The 12,159-nt window shown below is 38.2% G+C and overlaps 2 protein-coding genes across 8 annotated transcripts in view; one reads left to right on the forward strand and one right to left on the reverse strand.

Annotated features, from left to right (window-relative positions):
• ccdc73 (coiled-coil domain containing 73) overlaps nt 1-5,865 on the forward strand; it is a 102,706-nt gene extending 96,841 nt beyond the window's left edge. For 6 of the 7 annotated variants that reach the window (XM_078415568.1, XM_078415570.1, XM_078415569.1 and 3 more), the window contains one exon: nt 1,207-5,865. In XM_078415568.1, the coding sequence (XP_078271694.1) occupies nt 1,207-1,485 (279 nt within the window). In that variant the 3' untranslated portion in view covers nt 1,486-5,865. The remainder of the gene's footprint in view (nt 1-1,206) is intronic. The other variant, XM_078415571.1, reaches the window with a different exon arrangement.
• Nucleotides 1,631-12,159, reverse strand: part of eif3m (eukaryotic translation initiation factor 3, subunit M) — a 28,448-nt gene continuing 17,919 nt past the window's right edge. The window contains exons 8-11 of the mRNA XM_078415575.1: nt 10,414-10,495; nt 4,257-4,400; nt 2,575-2,635; nt 1,631-1,878 (exon numbers count right to left, since the gene is read on the reverse strand). Coding sequence (XP_078271701.1) covers nt 1,758-1,878; nt 2,575-2,635; nt 4,257-4,400; nt 10,414-10,495 — 408 coding nt within the window. The 3' untranslated portion in view covers nt 1,631-1,757. The remainder of the gene's footprint in view (nt 1,879-2,574; nt 2,636-4,256; nt 4,401-10,413; nt 10,496-12,159) is intronic.

Below are 12,159 nucleotides of genomic sequence, written 5' to 3' on the forward strand. Positions count from 1 at the left end.
TATGTTGTTTTTCCCCCCTCCAATGTGCCTTAGCCCACCCATTTTACTGGGGGGGAATTGACAACCTGTAACATTTCTGAGGATTTTATGTATTTCCTGCAATCCAAGACAGGACTTGCCTCTGACAGCACTCTGTCATTGGAATCTAAGGGTAGAGAACCAACTTCCAGGCATAACACTGAAACTGTATTGTTAGCACATGCATTTCTTTCAATTGTAAGGATTGGCTTAGGGATGTGGGTTAATTTCAATTTTATACATTTTTTAATTATCACTTCAGGTGGAGCAAGAAGTGCTACTTTTGTTTGTGAATACACAAAATGTAGACTGTTGATCTCCTTAAGCCTATTGTCAATATCAGAACAATGTATCCTGACTTGAGTAACAATACCAACAAAATTATTAGAGGCAAGGATTGGACGGAATAATTTGCTTCAGATCATGGACAATGTCGTGTTGAAAATGCAGGCATAATTCTGTCAATATGAACACATTTATTCTGGAAGGTGGAAGAGGCAGGACTCCATGTAGAATTAAATTGTTTATTATTTGATTGTGTAAAATTTTAGTATTCAACATGGAACAATTCTCATTACTGATTTGCATTTATGGCAGTTTCCCTAAATGGTGCTTGCTTTAAAATCACCCGTTGTTGTTTTACTGGATTATAAAACAACAAAGGCTCTAGACATGTAGTAACCTAAGATTGGACCATATTCATATCTGGACCCGGTCAATCCACAGGACATCCACACAAGGAAAAGTTCTGTCTGGCTGGGATATCCTGAGGAAATTCTTTAAATGTTTATCAATTTACAATAAAACATTAAATTTAAGAGTGCTCAAATGCTATTTCTTCTTGTGCGAGGTGAAGGACTGGGCAAAGCTCAGAGGCCAATTCTACATCTCAGGTGGATGGTGCCAACCCCATTCAGCCCTTTGATTATCGATTTCTCACGTGGGAGAAGCCAGCATCTCCCATTTCACATGATCATGTGGGATCTTTAGACAAACTAGAATAGCAGGCCAGTTTGTTGATTTTACGTAATGGTCAGGTTCATAATTTGAGGGAACACTGCCTTGCCTGCCATCAAATGATTTGTAAAGAGTAGGTTACGTTTTGAATGATTACTGCAACTATTTAAATTAAGGCGTCTGTAACAACTGGCTCTTAGCTAGTTACATAACAAATCTTGTTGCCTTTAGGAGAAACACTGCTCACCCTCCAGTGAAAGTTTCAAGATGCCTTGCCTGCCTGCCTTCTCGAGTCATCAGCAGCCTACAGCATATTGCTCCCAAGTGCCAGAAGTAGCCACCCAAAATCTAATGTTTGAGGATGAATGTGATACTCAATATTCCACAGTGAAAGGACAAATCGATAAAATAGAGAGGTTTCTGAGTGTGGACAGACTCAAGCATACACGAAAAAGGAAAGCTCCTGATGACAACGCAGATGAGGGAATAATCAAGACCACACCAACTTAGCATCATTTTTACTTGTGTACAATTTCATTGTTTATCTATTGAGGTTCAACTAATTATGGGAGCCACAGCATTGGGAGTTGGTTTATCAGTGAAGTTACTTGCAGTGGTTACCAAGTTCAGCTGTAAATTATTCAGTTACACAATATTGACAAAGAGCAAACATTGTTTTATTAGGTACTTGAAAGTTACAAATTATCCCCATAAATAGCAGGATATTTACTGGAAAAGGTTGTTGCCATTGTCGAAATTGAATGTTTGAAAGTTTTTGGACTTCACGCAGTGGAAAGGCTGAGGAGGCTGTTCCGGACCTGGTTCAAGTTCTGTTTCCAGGAGTTCAGACTGTCATACAACTGTTGCCACTGTTGTTTCCCAAAGGTTCTGTGTGTGGTGTGACTAGAACGAGAAAGGGAGTGAATAGTTAGTGACACTGTGGTGATTACTAACAGAAAAATAGTCAAGCGATTTGTTTAGTGATACACATATTCAGTTAACTTGCAATGAAGCAGGTCAAATGGTCTGTCATAGCAAGGAACTGCTGCATTGTTCTAAAGCCAATGGTTACAGGATCTGGCAGAGAATGACGATGCAAGGGTATTTTCCCCTCTTAGCTCTCCAAATGAACATGTGTTCAGCTTACAGCTACTTGCAGCCTTGCTGTGCATGTAATGGCTGCTTTATTTCTGACAAATGTTAGAACTTTTAGGAGCTGTGTGCATCAAACTGTAGACAGTGCAAATAAAGGACCGAAATTAGATATGATAGTACACAAAATATCAGTTCAAATGCTACGCAAATGAACAGGTATTCATTTTTTCAAAGCGTGAGTTTAATTTTGCATAAACTTTGAACATTTTTAATCCAGATTTGGCTTCCTTCACATCACATGATAAACACCAGACGTGGCCATGAAATGCAGAGATCATGGTGCAAGCACGTTATTGTGGTATTGGAACAAAGTAATGTGATCTTACATAACCAAAGTCTAAGATTCTTACTCAATATGGAACTTCAGCAAACCATTTCCAGTTATACAGCTGTGACTAGGTAACTGATTATCTTGACAATGAGTTTTGAATAAAGTGAACTTACCTTACAATTACTTTGCGTTGTGTTTGATCAATTTTGCAGTAAACCATCTTCGTTCGAACAGCTGTAAAAATCCAATATTGTTTTTAATATAGAAACCAGATAATTTAGAACTACTGAAAATGCAAAACTTCGTTATTTTCATAATATACCTGTGATTTTGAAGTATTAAACAGAAAAGACAAAACCAATTTAACTGTGCTTTGATGACTAATATTGTTTACTTTTTAATCTAGCCTTAATGTTAAAAAAAAATATTCTCTTATCTTGCGCAAGGATAAGATAAATAGCCAGACTCTTTTTCCCAGGTTAGGGGAGTGAAAATCTAAAGCATAGGATTAAGGTGAGAAGGAAAGGATTTAAAAGGAACTTTAGGGGAAATTGTCCAGAGAGTGGCATGTACATGGAACAAGCTGGCAGATGAAGTGGGAGAGATGGTTACAATTACGACATTTAAAGAGGCACCTAGGAAAAGATTGCAGCGATAGGGGTTAGGCACAAACAAGTCTAGTTTAAAATATACTAAATACAATTTATTGTGCTGTTGGAAAGATGCTGTGGAGGGGCAAATTCTCATAACCAGTAGCCTGCAAATGGAGATTAAAATGTATTCTAATTGAACTATTTTTGAAAAGTGTTAAGGTAAGCCATTAAAGCTTTAACTATAGTAAATCTTAAAAAGCAATGTAATACTTAGCCAATATTAATAAATTGAGGAGATAGAATTGAAACAACGTGACAAATGAGATGAATAATTTTATAAAATATCTTGTCTGCTTCTTAAAAGCATAGTCCATTTTTGAAAACAACTGAATGAAGGCAGCTGGTTCACACAAAAAGAAAAAAATGTTCAAAGCATTCAACAGCTCTGCAGAAGGAAGCACAATTAGATGATTTTAAATTCATGGACTGTAATGTATTTTTCTTACAACGTCATTACCAAGTCAATGCCATCAATTGAACAAAAATAAATTTGACATCAAAAGAGACAGGAATCTGCAGCTTTTAAACAAAAGTTATGCCACTGCCACCATCTCCTTTGTTTGAATATCCTACTTGAAGTTAATAATATAAATGCAAGGGGAATCAATATGTTAAAAAAACAGGAGAGCTCGAATGGAGCCTAAATATCAGCTGAATAATTTGTTTATTTGCCATGCTTGCTTTGCAATTGTATGCACTAAACAAATTCAAGAGCTGTTCTAGCTTTCTCCCAAAATATTACCAGACAAATTAAAAAAGACAATGAGCAAATGGCTTGAATTCAGATGGGAAAATAAGTACACATGGTGGCCTGAAGGACTGATTCTCTGCTGTACTACATTTAAAAATGAGAGATGTGGAATATACCAACACAGGTCCAGCCCAAAAGCATTTGTGGACAATTATCAATGCTGATTCAGACTTGATTTGCCCAGAAACAAATCATTTCTGAACTTATACTCCCTTCCAAATAACCCAGGGATGAAAGGAGAAGCCAATTTAGTCACAAACAAAATAGGTTGACCGCAGAATCAAACGTAGAGCAGATCAGGGAGAGAATGAGAAAGTCAATTAAAAAAAAAGTTTTTTTAACCACTGCTCAATAGTGAAAGAGCAACAAAGTAATAACTAGTATACGTATTTAAATTAGATTTGTTTATTTGATATGCACTCATTGCTCGTAACTTGTTGGCTTTGCTTACCATCAATAACAAATGTTTCAACTTCTTCCTCAGCAATCTGCAATTCTTGTTGTAATGTGTCAAAGGAAATCTCCTTGTTTTCTACTGCCATTCCCATCAAGGTTAAGAGCCTCATCTTTGCAGTGTTCTGTTCATGAGAGAGTCCTGCAGACAAAGATCAATCCAACCATTGGTCCACTGCCACAACATTTTTTAATGTGCAGTTTCCTTTGTGCTTTAAATCGGTGACCTTAAATGAACAATTTCTGTTCAATTATTACCACAAAGTTCCACATCACACAAACTCATGTTAATTACTCTGTCTTTTAATAGATCAAGGTTAAAGAAAACACATGCCTATATTAGTACAACACGAATTAAAATCCGGAATGGTTTTGGACAAACTCCATAAAATGGGATGATTGAAGGGCAATATCATAAAACTTTCTTCACAGAACAGAAAGCAAATCTTGCACATCAAGCCTTGAATAGTGTTACAACCAGTCTTCAGAATTTAATTAAGTGTCTCGTGAAATGAAGCATTAATTGCACAGTATGGTGAAAAACATAACTCATTTGAATGAGATACACTAGGGCAAAACTACAGCTATCGCAACAATGCAAAATTACACACGGGAAAAAAATCAATTAACGCACAATATCCCTAATTAACAAATGCAAATGAGACTGTGGTGAACTTTAAGTAGCATGTTGGTGATGAGCCTAGGTTTATTGAAAGGGTACATGTGTTAGGGCAAAGCAGTTGATAAAAGATTGTTACTTTTGGCCTATCTTGTCAACATTTAATAAATGCAAATTATGAGTTCAGGAATCATGCCATCTGTTGGATATCAAAAGTGTTTAAATCCATTGCAATACTGCACAAAACTAAGACCATCTTGAATCAAATTTCACTATTTACGTTATATTGCTCACTCATTATTCCATATATTACACACTGTGTAGAAGTATGGGGAAACACCTACAAAACTAGCACCAATTCAATCTTTATATTGCAAAAAAGAGCTATAAGAATTGTCAATAAGGCTGGTTATAATGACCCAACCAACCCATTATTTATGAAATCATAAATATGGCACTCTACAAATACTGTTTAGAGCAAAAGAAAGAACACTTCCTGACTGTATCCAAGGTTTGTTTCCAGTGAGGGAGAACAGGTATCCATCCACTCTGGGGTAATTATATATTTGAAAAAATGGGGGCAAGAACAAATGTGAAAAATAGATGCGTGACTGTTAAAGGGGTCAATTTATGGAATAGTTGCAACAATGAATTTAAAAAAGTGTAGTAATAGGTGTAAATTCAAGAAAATGTTCAAAAAATATATTTGAAAGATACAAAATATGTGATCAGCGCTGAGAAATGACTAACATGACAGAAATGATGGTTCTTGACTATATTTGTGTTTCTATGTTTTGTTTATCTGCTTCTGACTTATGATGCTGTGTTTTTTAAATTATATTTTGTTAAGTATTAAGGGTGGGCACAATAAGCTTCTGCCAACACCTTTTTTTTCGGTCAGAAAATATGTGTGATTATATTGTTTTATTTTTGATACAATGATTTCGCACTATTTGACTTTCACAACTGTGTGGCCAATCTGTTGTATTGACTAGAAAATAAATAAATAAAATGATTTTAAAAATATATATACAGCTTACAAAATTTCAAATCATGCCTCCAATACTCCCGTGTTCTATTAATATTAAATAACCCTTTAATTGCAAGTACATGCTGCAAAAGTACCAATTCAGAACTGTAAATTTTGGTTTGTACCTGTTTCTACATATCAGAATTAACTGCTCTGCAGAATGCTAAACACTGTCAGCCTCACATCAGCAGATTAGTGAAGAAAATGGCATCCTTCCCAACTAGCTCCTGATCATCAGCCTCATTGACTCGTGAACCACCACCACTAGAACCAAATATTAAACAAACAAAACTACCCTTGCAGAGAAGACAGATGGACAAATTTGCTTCATCCTGTTTTTAATTACTCTCCCCAGAAAATTTCACCAGTTGTTCCATTCCACAGCATGTCATATTCCTGATGATGGGTGACTGTATCTGCCTTTATTCTTCCTGTCATTAAAAAACTTTCATTGCCAATATTTACTTTAGACTTTAGAGATACAGCACGGAAACAGGCCCTTCGGCCCACCGAGTCTGCACCAACCAGCGATCATCCTGTACTATCTCACACACTAGGGGCAATTTACAGAAGGCGATTAACCTACAAACATATACATCCTTGAAGTGTGGGAGGAAACTGGAGCACCTGGAGAAAACTCACACGGTCACAGGGAGAACGTACAAACTCTGTACAGACAGCACCCGTAGTCGGGAACAAACCCAGGTCTCTGGCAGCAACTTTACCACTGTGCCACCCAATGTACAGTTATTGGACTACACTACACAAGTTCGTAAAGCAATCTAAATTCCAGATCCCACTGACAAAAAGAGTTCTTGATAGGAGGTCCCAATGCTGATTATCCACAGTTCCTGCACTATCTTGTTTAATGTTTTAGTGTTGAGCTTTCAGAATAGCATGTTTGTTAAATTATTGGCATTGAACAGCAGAGCTTGGTTGTGTAGGAAGGAACTGCAGACGCTGGTTTAAACCAAAAGATAGACACAAAAAGCTGGAGTAACTCAGCAGGTTAGACAGCATCTCTGGAGAAAAGGAATAGGAGATGTTTCGGGTCGAGACCCTTCTTCACATTATTCAAACATTGTGGCGTGCTCGTTATAATTTAATTGCCTTTGTACTTTACATTTATTTAATTTAATCAATATGAAACATTCAGATAACTTCTGTTAGGCAGGATTGAGTTAATGTTGGATTCAAAAACTTAACTACATTTCTAAAATGCACTCAACTTCTCCATCACAGCAGACAATAAACACTGCCATTCCAATCTTCACGAAAGTGTGTTTGTTTCAGACAACTCATTTGGAACAAGATCAAAAACATTCCTAATATTGTCCAAATGTTTTCTTACAAAACGGAGCTCATTTGCTGCTGGACTGATTTCCAAGCACAGAAGAGACATCAGCTGCATACAAAGTTTTAAAAGCATCTCATTTTCTGCCAAACAGATTTACTTATTACCATTATGTCAAGCTCCTAATGCACCAATAAAGTATTCTGCTTCACTAAGCAATTTCTGCATTTGTTAAACCCTGCCAACCAAAAACAAGCGCAATATGAAAATCACATTTTAATACAAATATTACATTAGAAATCATTGCACCTTTTAAACAGTCAATTACACAGCACTGTGGGAGTGCTGAAGTGTTAATTACCACTCCCTCCCGGCATGTGTAAATAAGGAGATTGCTGACATCAACACTCCCTGCCTTAAGCAATGAAGCAGATTATCTATTTAATAGAGTAGAGGATGGAAGAATCTGGCTTTCCGCAGCAATTCATTGTGCATATCTTTTCCATACTGTCACTCGGCTATCCAAGTTGCAGTTAAGTTTGTTTAATCAGATCCCTATCGATCTCTTACAAGCATGGTTCTTGGAGATAAGTGGAGTTTGTGCCACCCACATGGTCCTGATACAAACCTTTGTTGTGCAGAGACATCAGAGCCAGCACGTTAAATCTGAGCAGTGAGCCTGAAGGATACGGTTCAGTGTAACCCTTTATCCTCCCATGATCCACCCCAGTCTGCAGTATTGTGAGAATATGCAGGTCAGGGTACAAAGTGAGCCACTAATAAAAACTGAAGAAGTGTCCCTACTCAAAATATGGTCTGACTTTTCCTCTACACATGCAGCCTAATTTCCACCAGCAGTTAGTTTTTTTGCACAAAAATGGATCAAATGGCCAATGGATGTTGCTGCTTCATGCTGGAAGACCAGCTCAGGTTCTCCTGCACTTTGTGTGTTTTGGTCGGGTTTTAAACATTCACTGAATTTTTGAAAATATTATGGAAAACTTTTAATGACGTTTTACAATGTAGTTAGGAAAATCCAATATAAACCCTGACAAGACAACCAGTCAATAAACCAACTAAATGATTGACTTGGGTAGAAATTTCATTTAAAAAAACATCCGAAACACACTACCCATTATGAACTCTGACCAATATTAAGAATTATGACATGGCTGAAATATATAATGGATTTAGTCTGAATCACACTGGTTTAATGGGAAGCCTAGAATTACCTTATTGTAAGCCAAAACATTGTTCCAAAGCAGCTCACATTTTAGTGGACATCAGCTCACATTTTAGCGGAACAATGAAATCTGAAGGATGTAATTTTAAAATACAACTTAATGCAAATTCTCATTATCCTTCAACAGGCTGGATGCAGGGTGGATATCTACCCTATTGCTGTTCATAGTCTCAGGATACAGAGCAAGACATTTGGGTCTGAGATGAGGCGAGGAGAAGTTTCTTAACTCAGTGTGGAGTTCTCTAACTTGTGGAATTCTCCAATAGAGGGCTGTGGAGGCCACACCGCTGAATACGTTTGAGACAATAACATTTCAGAGTGTGGGGAGAGAGAGCAGGAAACAGCATCAAGTTAAAACAGCAGCCGTGACCATACTGAACAGGCTCAAAGGGCCTGAAGAGAGTCAAGTTTGATTGCCATGTGTACTGATACGGAACAGGTTTGTAAACACAGTACTCATCATCTAAATCATTAATATATATTGTAAATAGTTGCGGCCCCAGCACCGAGCCTTGTGCCATTCCACTCGCCACTGCCTGCCATTCTGACCATGACCAGTTTATTCCTACTCTTTGTTTCCTGGCTGCCAACCAATTCTCTATCCATGTCAATACCCTACCCCAAATACGATGTGCTCTAATTTTGCCCACTAATCTCCTGTGTGGGACCTTATCAAAGGCTTTCTGAAAGTCCAGATACACCATCCATTTCACTTATCACATCCTCAAAAAATTCCAGATTAGCCAAGCAGGATTTCCCCTTCATAAATCCATGCTGACTTGGACCAATCCTTTCACTGCTATCCAAATGCGCCATTACTTCTTTAATAATTGACCCCAGCATCTTCCCCACCACCGATGTCAGGCTAATTGGTCTATAATTCCCCGTTTTCTCTCTCTCGCTCATTTTTTGAAAAGTGGGATAACATTAGCTACCCTCCAATCAACAGGAACTGATCCTGAATCTATAGAACATTGGAAAATGATCACCAATGCGTCCACAATTTCTGGAGCCACCTCCTTGAGTACCCTGTGATGCAGACCAGCAGCCCCTGGGGATTTATCAGCCTTCAGTCCCATCAGTCTACCCAATACTATTTCTTGCCTAATGCAAATTTTTTCAGTTCCTCTGTCACCCTAGATCCTCTGTCCTCTTGTACACCTGGGAGATTTGTTCTGTCTTCACTAAGGAAGACACAAAGTACCTGTTCAACTCTTCTGCCATTACCTTGTTCCCCATAATAATTTCACCTGTTTCTGCCTTCAAGGGACCCATATTTGTCTTTACTAATCTTTTTCTCTGAACATACCTAAAGAAGCATTTACTATCCTTCTTTATATTCTCGGCCAGCTTACCCTCGTACTTCATCTTTTCACCCCGTATTGCCCTTTTTGTTACCTTCTGTTATCCTTTGAAAGTTTCCCAATCCTCTGGCTTCCCGCTATTCTTTGTTATGTTATATACCTTTTCTTTTAATTTTATTCCATCCCTAACTTCCCTTGTCAGCCACGGTTGCCTCTTACTCCCCTTAGAATCTTTCTTCCTCTTTGGAATAAAATGATCCTGCATTTTCTGGATTATGCCCAGAAATTCCTGCCATTGCTGTTTATATTTAAGTAATTCTTAAACTGAAAAGCTACCATAAATGATTGTGACCATAAAGCTGCTGGATTATCGTAAAGAACTGTCACAACCAGGAATGGTTGCAGGTCCTGCAAGGTGATTATTTTCTGAAATGGCCCAGATAGTTTAAGGGGCAACTGGGAATGGACAAAATAAGTTCCTTTGCAAACAATGCCTACTTCTTGTAAATTAATACACCCTTCATTGCGATACACAATTGATTATTTAGAGCCTGCAGTAGGCAACAGATAAATACAAGTATTTACTCTTTGGTAGTGAGAAAGGAGAAATATTACAACAAAGTATTATTCTTAAACTTGTTATAATTTAAGGAATGAAATCTCACCAAGTGAATCGATGAAATCTTTGTTATTCTGGTAAAATTTGACATAAGCCGCCAATTTTCCACTGACAAAAATCGTCAGGAGCTAAAAATAGAGATGCATTGGGTCAAACTCAAAATACAAAGGTCAGATACACAATTAAAACACAAAACTGAAAAATGTTGTGCCAAGTACTCCTAACAGAAGCTAACACAGCAAGAAATTGGCACGAAGCCTAAATATCCTGATATCATTGTGAGAAAAATGTAGTTAATCTGAGATACTTCCAAACTGTTTCCATAAACAGTTTATTTATCTCCACTGTTAAGGATCAAAACACAAAACCATTATTCAAAGCAATAATTCCCAGAGTATCTGTCAAGTCAATTCAGAGTAGTTGTTGTTTCTCATCCAGATCAACGATTCGCATGGGAATGTACAAGGCATGTTAGTAAATTTATACATTACACTAGAATAAGTGGCCTCGTAGATAACGAAGATGGCTATCAAAAATTTCAACGGGATCTAGACCAGCTGGGCAAGTGGGAAGAGAAATAGCAAATGGAGTTTAATTCAGATATGCATTAGCTGCTGCATTTTGGGAAGTCAAACTGGGGCAGGACCTATGCAGTGAATGGGAGGCCCTTGCGGAGAGTTTTAGAGCAGAGGGATCTGGTGGTACAGGTACACAGTTCCATGAAAGAGGCTTCTGGCATGTTGGCCTTCATCAGTCAGGGAATTTAGAATGGAAGTTATATTACAGTTGTACAATATGTTTGTGAGACAGTGAGTTATTCCGTTTAGTTTTTGGCACCCTGCTGTAGGAAAGATGCCACTAAGCAGAAAAGATTTACCAGAATGTTGCCAGGATTCGATGGCCTGTGCTAAAGGGAGAGGTTGGGCAGCAAGTCTTTGTGCCTTGGAGTGCAGGAGTCTGAGGGGTGATCTAGTAGAGGTGTATAAAAAATTGAGGGTGATAGACAGGGTGAATGCAGTGTCTCCCCCCCCCCCCTGGTTGGGAAATCAAGAATAGAAATCATAGGTTTAAGATGAGAAGGCAAAGACTTAATAGGAACCTGAGGCGGTATATTTTCATACAGAGGGCAGTAGGCATATGGAACAGATGAAGCAGGCACAATAACAATAACAAGACATATGAACAGCTCCATGGATTGTAATAGTATAGCAGGATATGGGTCCAGCACAGGTGAGTGGGGCCAGCTTGGATAAGGTGGCCTGGACAAGTTGGGCCGCAGGTTTTTTTTTCTGTGCCTTATGACTCAATAATGCTAAGTGCTCTTGAAGGATAAACACTTTGTGAAATGCAGTAAAGGGTGGAAATACTCAGCAAATTCAGACATCATCCACAGTGTGAGAAAGGAATTAACATTTCAGGTTGATAACTCTCAGAAGTGAAGACTGCTGATTAGACAATAGGTGCAGGAGGTCATTCGGCCCTTCGAGCCAGCACCGCCATTCAATGTGATCATGGCTGATCATTCTCAATCAGTACCCCGTTCCTGCCTTCTCCCCATACCCCCTGACTCCGCTATCCTTAAGAGCTCCATCTAGCTCTCTCTTGAATGCATTCAGAGAATTGGCCTCCACTGCCTTCTGAGGTAGAGAATTCCACAGATTCACAACTCTCCGACTGAAAATGTTTTTCCTCATCTCAGTTCTAAATAGCCTACCCCTTATTCTTAAACTGTGGCCCCTTGTTCTGGACTCCCCCAACATTGGGAACATGTTTCCTGCCTCTAACGTGTCCA

The sequence above is a fragment of the Rhinoraja longicauda genome, chromosome 18, assembly GCF_053455715.1.
Source record: "Rhinoraja longicauda isolate Sanriku21f chromosome 18, sRhiLon1.1, whole genome shotgun sequence".
Taxonomy (NCBI): domain Eukaryota; kingdom Metazoa; phylum Chordata; class Chondrichthyes; order Rajiformes; family Arhynchobatidae; genus Rhinoraja; species Rhinoraja longicauda.